The sequence below is a fragment of the Orbicella franksi genome, chromosome 4, assembly GCF_964199315.1.
Source record: "Orbicella franksi chromosome 4, jaOrbFran1.1, whole genome shotgun sequence".
NCBI classification, from domain to species: domain Eukaryota; kingdom Metazoa; phylum Cnidaria; class Anthozoa; order Scleractinia; family Merulinidae; genus Orbicella; species Orbicella franksi.
This window is the reverse complement of record NC_138148.1, coordinates 23,977,337-23,997,940: the sequence shown is the minus strand read 5'-3', so window position 1 is coordinate 23,997,940 and position 20,604 is coordinate 23,977,337. Positions and strand designations below refer to the sequence as shown.

At 36.9% G+C, this 20,604-nt stretch overlaps 3 protein-coding genes across 3 annotated transcripts; 2 read left to right on the top strand and 1 right to left on the bottom strand.

Annotated features, from left to right (window-relative positions):
* Nucleotides 1-556: 556 nt before the first annotated feature.
* LOC145485028 (uncharacterized) lies at nt 557-20,604 on the top strand. The gene is made up of 6 exons (XM_081463674.1): nt 557-1,011; nt 3,550-3,567; nt 14,860-15,018; nt 15,135-15,224; nt 17,334-17,486; nt 19,476-20,604. The coding sequence occupies exons 1-6, from the start codon at nt 832-834 to the stop codon at nt 19,560-19,562; spliced, it is 687 nt and encodes a 228-aa protein (XP_081319800.1). The 5' UTR covers nt 557-831; the 3' UTR covers nt 19,563-20,604.
* Nucleotides 3,574-7,086, top strand: LOC145485017 (uncharacterized). Its single transcript, XM_081463664.1, has one exon. The coding sequence runs from the start codon at nt 5,647-5,649 to the stop codon at nt 6,475-6,477; it is 831 nt and encodes a 276-aa protein (XP_081319790.1). The 5' UTR covers nt 3,574-5,646; the 3' UTR covers nt 6,478-7,086.
* On the bottom strand, nt 7,153-14,840 carry LOC145485057 (uncharacterized). Its single transcript, XM_081463708.1, has one exon. The coding sequence runs from the start codon at nt 12,487-12,489 to the stop codon at nt 12,043-12,045; it is 447 nt and encodes a 148-aa protein (XP_081319834.1). The 5' UTR covers nt 12,490-14,840; the 3' UTR covers nt 7,153-12,042.

Sequence of the window (20,604 nt, the reverse complement as noted above, 5' to 3'; positions counted from 1 at the left end):
CGATTGCTATCGATTGGCTCAGCAACCTCGAACAGATGTCACACATGCTCCTGTCATCGATTATCGATTCCATCGATTGGATACCCCGGGGAAACTTGAGCTGCACCGCTCTTCGCTAATCAAGAAATATCAAGCAATTTTTTCGAGTAAATTATTAATAACAGTTTTTTAAACTTATGGAAGTCGCTACTCACTCTTCTGCTCAAAAGAAGTTGCGTTGTTAACGAGCCAGTAGCCCAGTGTGCTATGCGCCCTTTGCGTGTGATTTAGCCATCTGCACTTGTGAACAGGTGAGACACTCAAGAAAATACCATGTTATTGACGTACCTCCCTTGGCTCGGAGTTAACCAGCAATCTGTCGTCAATGCTCGTTGAATTTTCAGTGACTGAAGTGTTACTGAATTTCTGTACTAAACATGTGGAGGGGGAGTGGGGTCTAGCACGTCCCAGCCTCGTCTCCACTCCCTCAACCCGCTTCACCCCTTATCAACGAATACCAATGAGGTTTCGAGAGAATAGACTTCAATTATACCATGATTACACTCTGAACAGTCGGCTACAAAGAAGATTGTCAGTCTGACGCAAATTTCAAAGCTCTTTGCATGTATTACAGTGTTACTTCACAGTTTAGTTATCAAATCAAATGGTCAGAGGCAATGTAGCGTGATGGAATGTGTGTTATAGCAACCACAAGCTGTGTACAGAAAAACAAATGAGCTGCGTGTCAACTGGTCATACAGACACATTTGCAATTCACACTTGCAAGAGAAGTTCGGTCGGATCTAATAAAAGAGTTAATAATCGGTTTACTTGGAATACTACTCCTGAAAAATGTCCGAGGAAAGCGAGTTGTCTGAGTTAAAAAGAGACCAAACAACTCAAGATTTTGTGACGGGCTTAAAAGAAAGAGAGGATCTGAAGATTAAACTCCGAGAAAAAGAGAGAGAATGTAACACACTTAAAGGACAGATATATGACATGACCAAGAAAGTAGAGGATTTGGAAAAGCAAGTAAGTATCTGTTCTTGCTAGCTACTGTATCCAGTCTCTTCATTTTAATGCAATGAAGTTTCAAAATTAAGTCACGTCCTAAATATAAAGTAAGCTTAAATGTAAGCTTATAACCTTATTGTAAGCTTACAGTGCTCTACGCAGTGCACATGACTGGCATTTGAGAACATGAGAAATATTTTATTAGAAATCTCAACAGGCCAGCGTCTTTATATTAAATTTTCTCAGAAGTGCTCAAATGTGCAGGATGATCCAGGATGCCTCGACATGACAGTGGGCCTTATAAATACATTAGTAACTTTATTATTATTTATTATTATTATTATTATTATTATTATTATTATTATTATTATATATTATTATTAATTTATTATATTTTATTATATTTATTTGTTCTGATTGATTCCCTTACTAGTCCAAATTTTGCTATATGGACTGCTAAGATTAAATATTGTCAGCTCATAAATTACTTTTGGCAAATTGCTTAATTTTCAATTCATTGCATAGCCTCTTCCAGGCATTCAGTTAGTTGGGGCGGAACGCAAAATAAGACATGCGAAAAAATAAAAAAAGCACAGCAAGAGGAAGAGTTGAGAGACATCAAAAGCTCAAACGAACAGAAAAGACGCACTAACCTGATATCGAAGATTGAAGGATCAAATTTCCCGGGAATTCGGTGAGGCTCTGATTGACAACTGTAAACCACAAGCTTGCGGTCATGTTACATGCCGCTGTAGGCGGGCTATAAGGGGGGCGGAATGACCTTTTATTAAGTTTGCACATAGAAGTTCTTGCGCTTCCTCTCGCTGCACCTTTTTTATTTTTTCGCGTGCTGTATTTCTCATTTTGCCCCAACTAACTGCACAAAATAAACAATTTTGTGTACGGTAGGAATATTTTTACCTTCATGTTTAAAAGACAACTTCTGTCAACCCACTGGCGCCTGTGCTGGCCATAACTGGTCATGACAAGCGTTGGCCTCTGTTCCCCTTAATTATGACGTCGTCACCTTTGCCCAAAACTGGCATCACTTATACTCAAGTTCTGCAGGAGGAAACGATCTTTCCAGTGATACCCAGATCAGAGTGATTAGGTCAATTGAGGTTGAAACATGCATGGAAATGCTTAGAAATTTGAATGAAAACTCAGAGGAAATTTGTGCCCATGCCCAAGCAAAAATCAGGGCTTGCCACTAACTTTTCAACTTAGTAGCCTAGTGGCTAGTGACAACTTAAATGTTACTAGCCAAAAATTTTTTTTACTAGCCAAGGGTTAATGTTTGCTAGGTCCAATAACAGCAGAAGGCATGCAAAGCGAGCAAAACAAAGAATAGAAATGGCCTCCACTTCCTACCCTGTCAAGTCTCCTGTTTTACGCTGGCTTCCAGTTCTCTCGCAATTCTACCCGCACATTCAACGATCAAATGAAAATACAAGAAAATAGAGGGCTGTGAACAGTCAACCTGTGATGAACACTGATGAGGAATCAGACCTTGTCTCATGGTTGACTGGTAACATTAAACACAGCCAACAAGTTTATCATCTCAATGAATTGTGCCAGTTTTGACGTTGTCCAATGGCCTCGTGTTTTCCTCACATCAAATCTCTCAGGCCGACAGATCACAAAGAAAAATCCAGTGATTTTCCCGAAAAGACTTTCAGGACTCTTTTCCTTTAAGACTTCCTTGGAAAAATATCAAGATCCAGAGATGTTATTGTAAAAACTGTTGAGATGTCTTCACAGACACGCGCTGTAGAAGTGTTTCAAAAGCAAAATACACTACTGCTAATTGTCATTGGCAAAATTTGATTGCTAAAAATGACTGATTTAAATGTCAAAGGAAATGAATCTTTCTTATCTAATTATTTCTGTAGTGGTAAGTTCTGTCAGTATGCATACAACAAAAAATCACCCATGTGTTGTTACATTTAATGGAATGTTATCCCTTTACAGTTTGCCACGATTTTACACATGATTTTATCAGGAAGCTCATGTTTTGTTCTACTAATTTTGTAACAAAAAAGAACATTAATGTGTGCATTCAGAAAATTCTGTCTTGTTTGTGAAATATTTCTTTCAACATAATAACATGTTCAGTTACGCATTTACAGATCTTTACAGGCTCTTACAGCGAACACAGCGAAAAGTAACCAAAGTTAAATTTGCATACGAGCTGAACAGCATGTGCCCGGTAACCTGATACATTCTGACGTTGTTTGTGAGAAAAGTGTTTGTGTTTGTCTTCCTTCTAGTAGTCTGTAGCTAGTTGGCTATCGTTAGTGTTGAGCCCTGAAAAAATTAATGTCATAAAACATGATGTTAGTGAAAAAAAAAAGGCATGCTTTCACATGATTGCAAATTCCTTTTTGAGTAGACTGGAGATAATTTAGCTGATATCCATGCTAAAAATATCCAAAATGGCTGATAATGGGAACAATTAATCAAATATTCAAGATGAAAACTGTTGGATGTTAACTTCAGAAGTGAATGTTGCTTACATGCAATTAAATACATTTATTCTTCTTTCCTCTTTTTTAGCTGGCCGAAAAGAATAAGGTATGTTATCATTTTTCTTTTTATTGTAGATCTGTTGAAGATGTGAATTTTCAGTAAATTCTGTGTACATACTTGTACCCCTTTAGGGGAGTCTGGGGGCATCCTTCCCCAGAAAATTTTCAAAATTGAGGTCCTCAGAAATGGGATTTCTGGTATTATGAGGCCAAGTCAGCATGTTAGAATCAGGGCCGTGCACTAGAAGCACCCGGATGCCACAGGCGACTAACTTTTGCCTTTGGGCGACTGGAAAAACTTGCTTTTTTCATATAAGCTTAAGAGCAGGGCACCCAGGGTTTAATAGTTAGGAGCCTTTGGGCTCCTAATAATTTTCTTAGACCAGAGCCTAGTATAATGTCTCATTTTTTTTAATTTAAGAAGTTTTACCGAACCCCTTACAGATTACATACCTACCTCCCCATAACAGCCACCTCTCTACAATGGCCACTTTCCTCTGTCCCCAAGGTGGTCATGTGGGGAGGTTTGACTTTAATCCTTATCGTCCGTGTGGAATGTGCTGCTAACTAACATCATGACCTAATGTGGGACGAGAAAGAGATGCCCATTGAAATTTCTGGTACTAATGTCTGGGCTACTCTCTAATATAAAATAATGATCAAACCAAAATTAATGTGTATCTTAAAAACTGATAATGCCTTTATATTAAGGTGAAATTGAAAATGACAACAAAGTTTGCTTGTTAATTCTTGCGTGAATCACTTAAGCCTGAATAAGAATTTAAGAGTAGAAGCGAGAGGGAGCAATAGTGGGATGCAAAAATGTATTTTATATCGATTTTAGCGAACATTGTGGCTGTGCCATGTATTCCATACTTTTTGTACAGAAATATTATATTAGCTACTTCTACGGTAAAAGCTCACTAAATGTACTTGCTTGATAATTAACCTGAGGAGGAGAAGTACTTTTTTAAGAATTATGGCATCAATATGCACATTTGTTGGGCCAAAACCGTTTCTAGTCCGAGCAAAAATAGATTTCATCAGACAACTTGACCAGCACCTGGAAATTATTTCAAGCCCTGTCGATACAGTTTTTTCTGGACCATACCAAGCATTTTCAATCAGCTTTTTAACAGTCCCAAGTCTCTTAATCGGATAGATATGAAAATTACACCTGCCAGTAAGTGGAAATGGAATGAAGTTCAGCATAATGTACTTCTTAAGACAAAATCAGTCAAACGTGAATTTTGCATAAACCAGTTGTTGTATGAAAATGCTAATAGCAATACCTTAAACTATGATGGATGGCTGTAGAATTGAGTAAACTGCAACTTAAAACACTTCAAATTATACTTTTTGCATGAAATTAGTAAACGAACCGACAGCTGAACACTGCTTTGATGAATTATTTGGCAGGCCAAATGTAGCAATATTCAATTTATACAATTTATATTCAATTTCATATTCTATGTTCAACTTTTTGTTCAACATTCAATTATTTATTCAATGTTCAACTTTTTATTCAACATTCAATTATATTTTCAAAGTGCAACTTTTTATTCAACATTCAATTGTTCATTCAATTTTCAACTTTTTATTCAACATTCAACTTTCTTGAGCCCTCATTTTTCTGGTCAGTGAAAAAGACACGAAAGTTGCACATGCATAACTGACAAATTGTGACAGGTAACATGACGAACCGCTGGTTCCCGCATTTTCAGAGGGTGGAAGGAGAAGAAAAGATCACAAAATGGAGGACAATTTGAGAAGATTGTCGCACTGCTTAAACCAGGCAAGCAAAGTAGTACAACAACTGGCTAGTGCTACTAGCAATTCTGCCAGCAATTCTGCTAGCAACTCCGTTCAGACCATGGTAAGCACAAGCGGAGGGATGACATCAGTTAGTCAAGCTGTCAGTAGAGCGTGGGCAATGATGTACCAGTAGACCTCCAGAGGTTTGTACTCATGTTTAGGTGCTCGAGAACACCTTCGAGCCTCCTTGTCGACTAACTCTACACCTAGTAATTCAAAGAGGCCAAAGGTTGACAAAGATAAAGTGTTTGAATTTGTTTTGATCCGTTTCAATGATGAGAACAACAAGGATCTTAAACCTGAAAATTGGATGTTAACCGATGAAAACATTGTCTTGAGAGGTCTCGTAACTCTTAATTCACAAGCTAACGAACTGGCCGTGAGAAAAGCCCTTTGTGATACAATTCAGTTAAAATATCCTGCTGTGGGATGCCAGGACATTGTGTTCGTAAAGGCCAATAAGAGAAAACTTACTGAACCAGTAAATTGTAATGAGTACTCTTTTAAACAAGTTAAATCTCCTGCAGGACAAGGGGCCATCTACATAAAATTGAAAGATGGGTACAGTTTTCTACTTGATAATGGTAGCTGCGATGGTGACGATGTTGGTGAAAGCAGCCAAGTAGTGACCAAAAACATTCCAGACAACAATGCTGAGAGAAGACCTGTACCCCCATCCCCAGAGACAACTGTAGTCAACCAGGCAAGTGGTAATAATCATCTGAATACTGCAGTGAGTACTGATAATCTAGGAACAGCTACAGCAGAATGTATAAGATTTTGCAAAGAAAGAGATGTGAGCAATCCCATTGAGATACTCAAGTGTGCTCAGAAGTTCATCTTGCAGGGTTGTCCCTTGGATGTGACCTCTCTTTCACAGCCACTTGAGGGTGAAACTAATTTTGTGTGTATAGACCAATACCAGGTTTTAAAATTGGTTGAAGAAGAACTTAACGACATTGAAAATCCAAGGCTCACTCTTGAAGTCTCCTTCCATGGAGAAGCTACCAATGATGCACGGGGTCCCAGGAAAGAATTTTTTCATCTTTGCCTGAAAGAAATAAAGGACAAGTATTTTGGCAATGGACCAAATGACCTCATTGCAGAAGAATCTGAGTTTGTGGGAACCTTTTGGCCTTGACCATTCTTCAAAATGGGCCAGTACCCTGGTTTGTTCTTGAAGAAATTCTCCAACAGATTTTTTCAGATGCTCCTCCAGGGTCTTGCATTGCAGAGCTTCAAATGGGATTCATGAAACTTGGTCTTTATGAAATTGCCAAAAGTCTTCCATTGTTTCTTCACCTTGTGTGCCCAAATGATGCAAATCAACTCTCCAGAAAACAACTGGTTTTTCTTCTCAAACCATCATTCTCTGAGGAAGGAACAAATGCATGCAAGTATGAAAATGATGTTTATGCTTTATTCACAAAGTATGTGCAAGAAAGTGCATGCGGTAGATGTGGTTCAGTCACCCTTGGGAGCATTCTACAGTTTGCAACTGGGCTGGATGAAGAACCACCTCTTGGGTTTGAATTACAACCTTGCATTCAGTTTGTTGCTGCCCCTCAAAATAATAAGTGGTCCTTTATTCCAACAGCTAATACATGTAGTGCAACACTGTTTCTACCTAAGTGGTCTTATGACCTTCCTTTGCCAACTGAAGAGGAGCTGTTTGAAGTTTACTTTGCTTTTTCTGAAAGTGAAGAATGATCATCGCAGTTAATTTTCCAATTTAAGCAATTGGAAAGAAGAAGCCTGAAAAAAATCAGGACTTCAACGGTTGAAGTCCTGATTTTTTTCAGGCTTCTTCTTTCCAATTGCTTAAATTGGAAAATTAACTGCGATGATCATTCTTCACTTACATCTACAACCGCAGTTCATATATGAATTATTTCATATAAACTTCACATCTTTGTTTTTTCTAACAGCTAATTTGGACTTAAGTGACTGTAAGGCATCTTTTTGGTTAACTTTTGGATGCAAGCTTTAGGCTAACTTTGGACAAAGTCATTTTCATGTATTGACATAAAGTAATATAATTGTTAGGATATGGAAATTTGTTCATGTTTTATTGGTTTTTATCTAAAGTATAGAAAGGAAAGACTGTGACACCCGCTTGTGGACATTTAAAAGGACAGTTATTTGGAGAACTGTTTGTGAACATTTTAGAAAACAGTGGAAACAGTTTAAAAGGACCAATATTACTCACATTGTGATGTCATAGAAATGCAACCAGAGAATTGGTTGTTTTATTGTTAAAGTATTAACTGAAGTTATTTTATTTATTGCAATGTTTAAAATGGGGTACATGAAAAGGAACAATGTTGTGTTTGTGCTCCAACTCAAAGGTATTTAGGCCACCTTTAAATGGTGATATCCATGCTGTTATCATGTGTTATGCTTCAAAGGGGCGCATGTTACTTTCATTCATTTGAATAAACTTCATGTTTTTACATAACTAAGATAACGTCCCTCCTATTACATTTTATGAAACTGCTTTCTTGCAATTATTTTAAAGGTACAGTGATTTCACAAGTTTGTCTTGAAGCTGCTGTATTTTTCTCATAGAACTACCAGTATCAATTGCACAGACAATTTTATCAGGCCAAGTTTCAAACACTTTTTATGGTGATAAAATGCACAAAGAAGGATGAACATCAGGGCAATGCATTTTCACACTCGTTCACAAAAGAAAAAATCCAAGAATCATGGATATCTGTTTTCTTAAAGTGTGGACTGCATGGCTGGTGCCATCTCAAATTTGAAACACAGGAGGATCCAGAAAGACTAAAACACAGTTGAATGAACAAAAACAAAGCTGGCAGATGAATTTTAAGGGAAGGTAGCAGCCTTATTTCAGCAATGAAAACTGAAACCTGTTTGACACAACCAAAGTGGCACACTCATGGCAATTTTAATCCAGCTTTCCCCCATCATGATCATAGTACATGTGGACTATGTACAATCTTGTTAAATAACATGTTTTTTATGAGGTACATGTATCTCTTTTCGTGATTCTCCAGAGAAGACATGAGAAGTTGACTTATCCTTTGAAGGGGTGTGTGGGAAAAAGCCCTAAGAGGCATTTGATCTCCAGTCCAATCCTCCTTTTGTTGTAGTAAGTAGAAAGCAATTTGTTAGGAGAGTCTTGCTGTCTGTCAGATGTCACTTTAGGTATTTTTTCCATGCAACCCTTCATTATCTTGTTCATGCCACATGCCAAGAAGAGAACAATGCCTGTCTTGGGAAGCACATTGAAAGCAATGTGCATCGAAAACAATGTGCCTCCTTTTATACTGAGGTTAGGTTGGGTTCTCAGTTGTGCTACAGGTTTTTGACGCCCATGATTGCTTCGGGTTTGCATGCGTGTATGAATTATTGCACTTATTTTGTATAAATGGACTGGCAGCAATTTAGTTGCAGTAAATGGGGTGTCTACAAAATGAAGACCTAAGACCTAAGACCAAAAAACGAAGACTTGTTTTTCTACAGGCCTGTCAAACCAGAGATAGTCAAACCGTGTCAACGCTTTTCTTCAGACACCAACTGATGCAAAATCAATGGGTCTTCATTTTGTAGATAAGGCCAGCTCGAACTACAAAACAAAGACCCTCGCTTAAATGCTTTGTTCATTGTCAGCTGATGCGAAATCAGTGGGGTCTTCATTTTGTAGATAAGGCCAGCTTGAACTATAAAACGAAGCCCCTCACTAAAATGCTTTGTTCATTGTCAGCTGATGCGAAATCAATGGGGTCTTCGTTTTGTAGATAAGGCTAGCTCAAACTACAAAACAAAGACCCTCGTTTCAACGCTTTGTTAGATGTCGACTGACCCAAAATGGGTTCTTGTATAATGTCGACAGTTTTTTATTGGCTAATCCCCTGTTCTTGGATCAGTATTTACACTTATGCAAATTTGGCAGCAAAGTGAGATAGCACTATATGAAAAAAAATCGTGCTAAGACCTTTATTCTGTGATGCAAAATGTAATAACATTATAGTTTCAAACATATAAAAAATTTAGTGCAAAGAAGTCTTCGCCCTGTCCAGTTCTCTATCATAAACAACTATTTTTTATACATATAAAAAATTTAGTGCAAAGAAGTCTTCGCTCTGTCCAGTTCTCTGTGATTTAAATATAGTTTTAATACATATAAAAAATTTGTTGCAAAGAAGTCCTCGCCCTGTCCTGCTTTCTGTAATTGGGTTGTACTCCCCTTAGATATTTTTCAGAAACACGCACATGGGAGCCTTATTTCAACTCTATAACTGCTGTTAAATCTGTTTGGTGCATGTATCTTTATGACTTTGTTGTATCTATCAACAACATCTGCCAACATCATAGGAAAGAATTTTCCCAGTTGTGAGTGTGCTTGCACCAAATTTCAATTTTTGTACGCGGTATGGTCCTGCATCGAATACATTTAGACTGTTGTATGTCATCTTGCAATAGAATAAATAAGCAGTTTTACTCCTTGTTTGATACTTGTTTACCTAAAAAATAGTAATTGTTATCTATCCTCGTGCCAGTGTGATAGATTGATATTTCATCAGTTGCCATCCTTACTCAGTTATTTCATCAGAAATACCCATTTAGAGACTTTATTATGTAATCCTTGATTTTGAGAGATATTGCCTTAATACGACCCACATCCCAGTGCAATGACTCATATTACTTTTTTGATCTGAATTGATGTTCTCTTGGCCCCCAAACAAGGGTGCTAAAATTACGGCTGACAAACAGCTTAATTGAAGTCCACCTTAGTTTACCCTGCAGCTGTCTCCTCAGGATCGCTGAAATGATTGATAACCTCATTGCCAATGAAAGAACATGCTAGATTTGTTTTCTCAAAAGGTATTGCTTCAAAACAGCACGACTGTCCCTTTGGGAACTTTTCAGCGGAGAAATGAAACGTTTTCCTCTCTTGCGTCACAAGTCTCTTAATAGAACTAAAAATATCTACGTCAGCCTTCAAATTTCTTGCTAAACATTCTCACATTAACTGGTAATGTTTATGCGCAAAAGCCTATTTGTTAAAGTATATTTTTTAAGTACATTATTCTAAGCTAGAACAAATATCAGCAAACACTTGCAATTGCGTGCTCGTTTATCGTAGACAAACTCCGTGCGACTGATTTGAGTATTTCCCCTTATGAATAAAGTAGACAGTATTTGTTGGGGTGAACAGCTTCAGGGTATTTTCACTTCCAAAACAATGAAATGGAGGACATAAATAACCAACTGATCCACCGCAGTCCACAATAAGCTGCCTCAATGCTCGAAGGTCCACAATACCCGGTATTGCATAACACTCAAACAAAGCATTTAAAAGCATTTAAGCGAGGGTCTTCGTTTTGTAGTTCGAGCTGGCCTTATCTGCAAAATGAGGACCCCATTGATTTCGTGTCAGCTGACAACGAACAAAGCACTTGAGCAAGGGTCTTCGTTTTGTAGTTCGAGCTGGCCTTATCTACAAAACGAAGACCCCATTAATTGATTTCATGTCAGCTGACAACGAACAAAGCATTTAAGGGAGGGTCTTCGTTTTGTAGTTTGAGCTGGCCTTATCTACAAAACGAAGACCCCATTGATTTCACGTCAGCTGACAACGAACAAAGCATTTAAGCAAGGGTCTTTGTTTTGTAGTTTGAGCTGGCCTTATCTACAAAACGAAGACCCCATTAATTTCACATCAGCTGACAATGAACAAAGCATTTAAGCGAGGGTCTTCATTTTGTAGTTTGAGCTGGCCTTATCTACAAAACAAAGACCCATTGATTTCGCGTCAGTTGGTGTCTGAAGAAAAGCGTTGACCCGGTTTGACTGTCTCTGGTTTGATAGGCCTGTAAAAAAACAAGTCTTCGTTTTTGGATCCTAGGTCTTAGGTCTTCATTTTGTAGACACCGGCAGTAAATGTATATGATGTAGGGATACTCTTATCTAGTGTGGTACAAGCTTTGTAATGTGCTTTGGTTTTGCAGTCTCTTATCATGACCTTGGGCTCTTGCAGGAATAGTTACCTTCAAACGTCAAACTTTACATGTGCTAAACTTAATAATAAGGTTCAGCACATGTAAAGTTTGACGTATGAAGTGGGCCTAAGAATTCTTCCAAAATAAGTTCTTGTATTTTGGGATAGTTTTTGGCAGTGAGAGCTAAGTAGCTTCTTAACTAGTTTTCTTAGTTCTGTGAAGGAGGTGTGACTGTTGATTACCAGAAAAACAAATAAGCTTGGGTTTACTCCTTAAATATCCGGAATGTTAGTCGAAATAGACACAGGCATGCATCTTATGCATTTTTTACACTGGAAAATATGTTAAATAAATGATTGTTTTGATACTACTCTAAGAACAGCTTCTTAACTTAGGTCACGGAAAACTTGGAAAGGTCATGGAAAGGTCATGGAAAGTCATGGAATTTTTCAAAAACCTTCAAAGAGTACAAACCCTGAATTACAATTTAGCTACTTCATAATTATAAGTCTAGGATCTATCCCCAAAAGAGCGTTTCTTTGCTCTTTACTGTTATATTCCCTGCACAAATTCAAATTGACAGATACTATTTTACACTGGGTTACAGTTTCTATTTCTTGATTTATATGAAAATTGATATATGTAAAATCACCATGAGCAACTTAATTTATATGGGCAGTTTTTCACTGTCTTTCATCAAAGGTACAGTGACAGGAGTGTCTGCCACCATTTCCCTACAAACCATTCAACAGATCAATACTCTCTCTAACCAAGTCCAGGGCTTTGGTGTAAAGATCAATACCCAGCTGTGTAGACTGCATCAGGGGGTCAACTGTATCCAACACATAGAACACCATGAAATCTCTATTATCCAAAGTTATTGGTTCAACAACAACATTGTTATTTTCCTCTGGTGGAGAGGGACCTTCTGGATCATAACAATATGGTTCGAGATCATCTGGCTCACCATCAAGGGCTCCATGCACAAGTCGATTATTCCTGTAAATCATTCCATTCATCCACATTTGATATGGGGTCCAATTACCCTCTGTGCTCACTGCATGATTGTTGAAAGCTTCAGAAAAATCTTCCAAGGCTTTGTTTATCCTGGGGATAAAAATTGTGTACAATGTGAAAAGGTGAATTGGATCCTCAACATTAAGAAGCCCAGATGCCTCCATTGCATAGAATGTATAGTAGTTAATGTGGCAAACACATCAGTAGACTGCCCTCCAAAGATGCTCGATCTGTTGATTGTGGGTAGATGGGCGTGTTATGAAGCTGCCTTGCACCTCTCCTCGAAACTGCACCATTGCATCACAGACAAGAACATTCTTAACTCCCCTGTCCACTCTAATTCTTGTTGGCCAAGGGTCACCAGTTTTTCTTAGTATCCAAAAATAAGTTAAGAACTGTTCCTGCCAGATGATTAGAATGACACAGCAAATGCATAATTTGACTTGAAAACCCATCTTTGCAACCATGAATGACTAGTTTCCATCTAGATGCCACAATGAATTTGGCCATGGTACCTGGTATACCCTTTGGGGAAACAAGAACCCCCCATCTCAAGGCACTGTTTTGGGGGTCCAACCGAGCTATACATCCTCTTACTCTTCTTCTGTGTACTCTCAAGCCCAGCGATCTTAAATATCCAGAAATTTATACTTGACCACTTGTTGCTCCATGCTGTAGGATATAGTCTCCTACTTTTTGGTCTAATTCATCATCAGTTAGCTTACTAAATGTCAAAAATCATCCAAGCCATAAGCTTTAATCCTTCTTGATATGGTCCAACGAGATACTCCTAACATTTCAGAATTTTAGTGCGAGTAAATCCTAACCCTAGAGGATCTTTTAGCAATTCTGCAGAGCTCAATACTTGTAAGGGCTCAATACTTGTAAGTTTGGGACAAATATTCTGTGCTACTGTAGTAGGAGACAATGATACATTGGCTAAACATTGCTGCATAGCACAAAAGACATCGTTAAAAGGTGATGAAAGACCACCTAAAATTTCGTTGTCAGCTGTGTCAATAGTCGATCTGGAGTCCCTGAGTGAGGGAAGCAAACTGACCGTCTGATCAACAACAACGATATGCTGCTCCACAATTCTCCTTTCCACATTTCACTGACAAATATACTCAGCTTTTTCAAGAACAGAGTTAAAAAAAACTTGGTAGACTAGTATCCACATCAAAGTCATCGACATCAGCCGCCATCTCCTCCATGACATTTCTCGAAAGAAGAGTACATCCTGGAAACGAGGTTATCTTTAGTCACTGACCAGAAATAATGAGGGCTCAAGAAAGTTGAATATAAAAAAAGTTGAACATTGAATGAATAATTGAATGTTGAATAAAAAGTTGAACATTGAATGAAAAATTGAATGTTGAATAAAAAGTTGAACTTTGAATAAAAAATTGAATGTTGAATAAAAAGGTTAACATTGAATAAATAATCGAATGTTGAACAAGAAGTTGAACATGGAATATAGAACTGAATATAAATTATATAAATTGAATATTGCTACATTTGGCCTGCCAAAGTTTTCTTTTTCATGAAATCAAAAATTAGACTTGTCGACCCTATGATTACTTGCACTATAATTTTCTGGTAATTTTTTGTTGAACCCTTCTTCAAAATCGTGAAAACAACTCAAAATTGTAGATGTTTTTGAACCATTGACCACTCATACTTCAGATATTGTGAATAAATTTATCCCAATGTTTTGTTAACATTGATTCACAGGACCTCTTTCAAATTTAACAACTAAGAAAGGGGTGTATGAACTGATGAGAGAGTTGCATTCCAATTTCACGGTATGCTAGATTTTTCTAATTATTGTCTACTGCATTCCTCCACGATTCAAAACAATAGCATCCTCAGACAGCAAAGTATAATTGATGCCCTTGGAATGCAGTAAACACTGATTTGAATATTTTAGCACAATGTTGTACATCATGTAAATCAAGATTGGTAATGCAACTTTTTTATTGGTTCAAGGGCCTCCTTCATTGGTAAATTTAATAGTGTTCCAGAGTACCAATTTATTGATAAAACTTTGAGGTACAAAATGTTTGTAATTTATCATGCATTTAACTAATGTTTCAGAAAAATCTATCAAGCTGTTTTTTAGGTTTTTAAAAAAGCTCTTAAAATTTTTTTACTGATGTTTCACCGATTTTCAATTATTTTTTTGTTGTTTCCATGGAAATAGCAATTGAAAAACATTATACCCAACTGTAATCCATTTCCAATTACTGCCTGACAGGTGTAATTTTCATATCTATCCAATTATTAAGGTAAGGCTGTTTGAAAGGCTGATTAAAAATGCTTGGTATGGTTTAGAAAAACTCTGTCAAGACACCTTAAAATTAGGGAAATGAACATTGATAATTCCTAGTGACGAGTTGAAATTTAGTGTCCACAGTGACATTTAATTGCTGTGTTTTAAACATCCAGGTTCGAAGTGAATTGAGAAGCTATGTTAATTGTCAGCCAATTTGATTGCAACACTTGTTGTTTGTGCTTGTTTTAACATAACACAGGAAACAAAAAAGCGGCGTCCTTCAAGTGCACGTAAGTTCAAGAGGCCAGCTCAGAAGAAAAAAGAGAAAGGAACTAAAGATGCAGGCTTGTTAACACCAGATGCAAACAACGGCAAAGATAATGCTGACAATGCTGAGGATCCAGAAAAATTGTACCAGGTCAGGATAATTATGCTCCAATCTTAAGCCCAAGAAGCATTATTAAATTTCTTAAAAATACAAAAAAAAAAGTAAAAAAATTCTCAACATTATTATGTTCTTTTCATGTTTCACAGGAAATTGCCAAAAGATATCCAGATGTTCCCTTAAGTACAGTCCTTATTGCGGAGAAAAAGTTTGTGGAGGCTGATCTTGATAGAAATGGGGTAAGAAGACAAGTTTGTATCTACCTTGTGTTAGTTATTTACGTGTAACAATTTGTGCCCCAAGAGAATTTGCTGCTTACATTTTAAGAACCAAACTGCCAATTACAATTTACTCAATTCTGACTATGTTTTACCCCATTTGAATACTGTAGTGTTACTTTTGGCAAAAACTCAGTTAGAAATCTGGATCCAAAATTATGGAACAGACTCCCTAGCAAATTAAGGTTGGCTACCAGGCTGGAAACTCTACTGGATGAGGGATGCCATAGTTGCAATCTATGCAATAGTTAATTAATTAATTAGGGTTTTTTTAATGCTTTTTATTTATTTATTTTTTTTTTTTCACTGTTAAGTATTTTCATGAAACTTGTAAATAGACTAATTTTTAAATTGTTCTCAAGTTTGGTAACTTCTAAATGGACTAATTTTTAAATTATTATTATTATCATTATTATTATTATTATTATTATTATTATGTCAACAGCCAATGTTTTGGCATAATCATGACACCATTCTCAAGGCAAAGTGAATAATTATTAATGAGAAGATTTGATTTTGATAATTTTTACAGTCTACAAATTAGCATAATAGCAAAGGCTCGCAAGTTCTTCACGTGAATACCTTTGCACGAATCAAGTCCATTTCCTTGTTCAGTTTTCGTGTAAAGAGTATCTCCTTAATAAGGGCAATCAAATTTGTTAAGCATTTAGGATGTGTGTGAAATTGTTCTGAAAGACACATTAGGTACTTTCAAATTATGTTTGCTCAAGTAATGTTTACAATTCAACAAAGATTTTTGTTTTTGTCCATCAACACATACATGGAGGTGGCTGTGAGTGTGACCAACATATCCTACATCACACAGGTTACATTTAAATTTATAAACTAGGCATTGTTGATTAACAGTGGCTGGCTTGACTTTTCAAAGTTGAAGGTCTTTGTTGAGTTTCCCGCTGATGAACAAGGGCTAAATTTTGAGCTGAGGTCTGTGAGATGTTTCTTTACCACATTAACAGAGGCCTGTTCTTGAAATGGTATGATAACTTGGATGGTGGGTGTTGTTGTCTCGGTTGATGGGGTGTGCTGCTGGTCTGAGATTTTGACAGCCAAATTGAATAAGTGTCTCCTTTTAAATGCATCTCGCCTCCAGGATTTCGTGCAGCCATTTTTTGCTCGCAGTTTCTTTAGGTTTACAGTCTTGTTCAACGGATTAGGCTAAAGAGGACTACTTGTAGTCTATAAAATGTGTAAAACCATGCAGTGGAGCCTCTCACATGTGACTTATTAATGTTTCCTCTTGAAGTTTAAACACAATGTCCTTCCTTGTCAGCTGTTGTAGACCATGGAAAATCCAGTTACCAGGGTGAAATCTGATAGGAAATCAAGCAATTTCAGTATTTAGTAGACAGAAACCTTATACCAGAATACTTTTAAGTTTATTAAAATCATTATAATTTACATTTTTTAAAAGCTGAAGCTGTAAAGAATTGCCTGATATAACACCAAAAACAATTTCCCGCAGGAACTCTAGAAACTAAATATTTTCAAAGTTCAGATGCAAAATTGTGTAATCACAGGTAAAAGTTTCATTTCACCAGTACTTTCAAGTGTTTCATATGAACTTCATAATTTGTTTTTAACATTTGGTGTTGCTAGAAATGGTTTCTTATACAAATAATCTTGGTACAAAGTTTTAGCCCACTTTTTACTGGTGGATTCCTTCTTAATTTGTTGGATTAGCATGTACAAAAATTGGACCTTCAGTTTAAGTCCCAGAGCATATCAACTGAGACATTCATTAACATACACTTATGATGTAACCAAATCCTCACAACTATCTTTCATGATGATCGTTCTTAGCATTTAACATCATGGAACAAAAGCCAAGTGGAAGCCTACTCTATGGACACCCTCTTATTATGGACATGCAATTTTGTTTGTGCCATGGAAAACTCATATCTTCTCTTACAGCTACCTTTTATTACAGACAATGGACACTTTTCTGCAGTGACCTAAGTGAACAGATTTCCCAGTTACGTACAAAATAACATTGAAATATCTATAGTTTATACATTAACTGACTGATCATTCCTTTATATTTTACTGCAGGTCATAGATAGTGATGAACTAGAAAAGATGCTGGATCTAGTGGCACAACAGGGGAGCTCCTTAATGTACACAAAATCAGAAGTAAAAGACAAGATATTTAGAAAAATTGACTTGGATAATACAAATTCTATAGACTTCTTTGAATGCATAGGGGTAAGTGGAGATTATTCCTTATTATTATATGGCTTTGGCTTGTGGCTGATATAGCTCATGCTCTGATTGACTGAGAGCAAGATCTGAGCGGTCAGTATGCAGCCGTAATGCCCACGAGCCGATTACGGATTATACAAATTAGGAAGAGCCCTGCTCTGAAAATTCAAGTGCATTGAAACAATGAAAGCCATTTAAAAACAGTAAGAGAAAGTAAATTTAATTCCAAGTAGCTAAAACTGAAGTTTAGACAACGAGTAGTCCCTCTTCTTCCTGGGGGTGAGGAGAGCGCGCAAGGAGGGATTACTGCCTAAGCCCAAGAGTTTGAATTATGCATTGCTCTCACAACGCAAAAATATGATTGGCTTATGTTAGGAGCATTGACAACGCATTGTCAACATTTGAGATATGCGTGTTGTCTTGCAGGAATGTTTTGGAACTGGAGCAAATGGGAGCGTTGGAATTGCGCTTAGCAAGCCATAGCTGTGATGTTCTTGCGAATCTGCCAACAGGCATTTGAAAGATTTAAATTTATTGAGTGTTTTGTTTGGCAAAGCTTTCCGCCTCCAACCCGACTGTGAGCACATTAGTTCACTGCTCAACAGCATCGTTAAAGTCAGCGAATATGAATTCACTGAGCTTGGCCTTTCTGCCGTCCATTTGAAAGATTGAACCAGACTTGAAACTTCACTTGAAACCATGCATTCACCTGAAACTTTCCGCTGCTATCAGCAAACATTTCACCACAGTTGGATTATCTCCTATGTCAAATACATAATGTAAATTCTCAGTTGCATCGCTGCAGTTGAAATCTTCGCAGTAACTTTTATATTTACACCTTCAGATGCAGCAAAAATTGTTACAACATGCATCATTTGCCGTCTTCTTTTTAAAACTTCTTTGGCAGCTTCGCTGAACAAACACTGAACAAAGATATACTTCTCACGGAATGGTTTTGTCTCATTACTTGAAGAGTAGTAAAATAGAGCAATTTTATTCAGGATATCTCCCAGGGTTATTGACAACAGGCGATAATAAGAGGACGTCAAGATGAGAAATCCTACACCAAAAACCACAAACACCACGAAGAAACTTATAAGTTATCATCTTAGTCACAACAATGACCGAAATATTGAACTCCGTCACATTTCTCATCAAATAGATTCCCGTGCCTTAACACAAGCAAGTGTAAATCAGCTTCTAAGATCATCAAATGTAAACAATCGGGCAGTTTCTGTTGGCAGCAGTGTTTATGATAAAACTGCAGGAAGTTTTAAAACGTTCTCAAGGCTTGAAAAGTTCATCCATAAATCCCAAAATGAAGAAGGTGAAGATATGTTGTCGAAAGCGAACACAAAGATTGAGTTATTCTGAGCAGTGCACTCTGAAGCATCAGTATTTTCTTTCACCAAAAGACTGTTTGTTTGGACTATTTTGAAGCACTTTCTGTCTCTTGTATATGCACTGACATTTTGCCACAAAAGTCATAAAAACTCCCCATCAAGTTTGTGACACCACAATACTAAAATACCTTTTCGAGGTTGAGACAATCATTTTTCCTGTAAAGATATGTGTTTTTAACGGAATACATCACTGACTGTGTAGTTTTGCCCTGGGTTTGAGACGATGAATGAATCAGTAATTGGGGAGGGACATCAGGGGATAATTTCTCATTTGAAGAGGATGTAGATGAAGCTAAGGATGAAGGAATATGTATGACTTCTCATTGCAGTGATCAGCAACTTTCGTCTTGGTCACAGACTGACTTATTTTAGTCAGCAGCATAACTGAGATTATGCATTTGTAGTCCCAGTCTGGGCTGTGGTTAGCTATTGTTTCACAGCACTGAGCAATTGAAGATTGGATGTCAATAAATTCCAACCTAAAAGGATATAGATTAAATAACTAGTTGTAGTTTAAGTACCACAAATTAAGTGTCACAAAATATTATGAATTGATAAGCCTTGTTTAATTGTGTTGTTTTATCCTCAGATCTTAGAGATGGTAAGGCAAAACAAAAGCACAGATTTACCAACCTCATTACAGCAAAACAAGAGTGCTGTTTGTGCCATTCAATAACACTGGACTAAACATCATTCAGTGAACTGAGAGCAAGTGTCGTGGAACAGAGGCTTCTGATTACCTTCATAACATCAGGAAATTAAAATGTTCAAGTATCACAGTGTGGCTCCTTGAACTGGGCAACTTGGAACAAAGTTAGCCAACAAGAACTTCGATTGAAAACATAATTTAATGATGGCCTTTTTTGTAAACAAACCAGTGAAATTGAAGAATCAAATGATAGTTATCCAACAATATTTTTTGACAAAGGTGCAGAAAGTCCCAGATTTCTCAGGAAATGTGGAGATTTGGTTAGTTTCAATCCTGAATTTTGAGCACCATGAAAAAGGGTCACAAGAATGATTTTTCACTAAAAGAAGATGCATGATCTCATGCATGATGGCAGGTCAACAGAATGATTAAGTTAAACAATGCTGTTGAACAGACGTTTTTTTCCACAGATTCAAACTAATAACTCCAAAATCATGTGAAGTAAAACAAACAATGTGAATTCTGAAATAACGTTTCTAATAGGAACACTGAAATTTACCAGTGAAAAGATTACCAGCTTTCCTACAAAGTTCACAAATTTGTTGGGTTTCAGATTTTGTACAACTTTGAATTGTTTGTATAATCATCAACATCACTACTGGTTTGCTTACAAAAGAAGATTGCCTTCCTATCATGAAGTGGCCTGGTTCCAGTTGTTCCAACACTGTAAAAAGAGACTGAACCTTATTTCAAATGAAGAGATCCCGATCATTACAAGCAAAACTCCTGACAGGATTGAGCTGCTATTTTGTGTAATAACTTATAACTAGACAACCATGTTTATTAAACAACTGAAAATAATTTGAGGATTTTATGCCCATATTTTTTTTATATTTTCCTCAATTTTAAGGTTTCCTCGTGTTAGCAATCGATTATAATTATGTTTCAATGAGTAGATCACTCTGGTTAAGAGCTGCAATAAAAATATGAATTAAGTAGGTTTGTTTTCTTGAAATGTAAAATATGAACATGTTTAACTTAATTTTTAAAATCCAAAAGGTAATCTTTT

Bases quoted from the DNA above. Each gene is read 5' to 3' on its own strand.
- LOC145485028 (XM_081463674.1), top strand. From the start codon at position 832: ATGTCCGAGGAAAGCGAGTTGTCTGAGTTAAAAAGAGACCAAACAACT. The intron at 15,019-15,134 runs GTCAGGATAATT...CATGTTTCACAG, and splicing joins ATCCAGAAAAATTGTACCAG to GAAATTGCCAAAAGATATCC. The intron at 15,225-17,333 runs GTAAGAAGACAA...ATTTTACTGCAG, and splicing joins CTGATCTTGATAGAAATGGG to GTCATAGATAGTGATGAACT.
- LOC145485017 (XM_081463664.1), top strand. From the start codon at position 5,647: ATGTTAACCGATGAAAACATTGTCTTGAGAGGTCTCGTAACTCTTAAT.
- LOC145485057 (XM_081463708.1), bottom strand. From the start codon at position 12,489: ATGGAGGCATCTGGGCTTCTTAATGTTGAGGATCCAATTCACCTTTTC.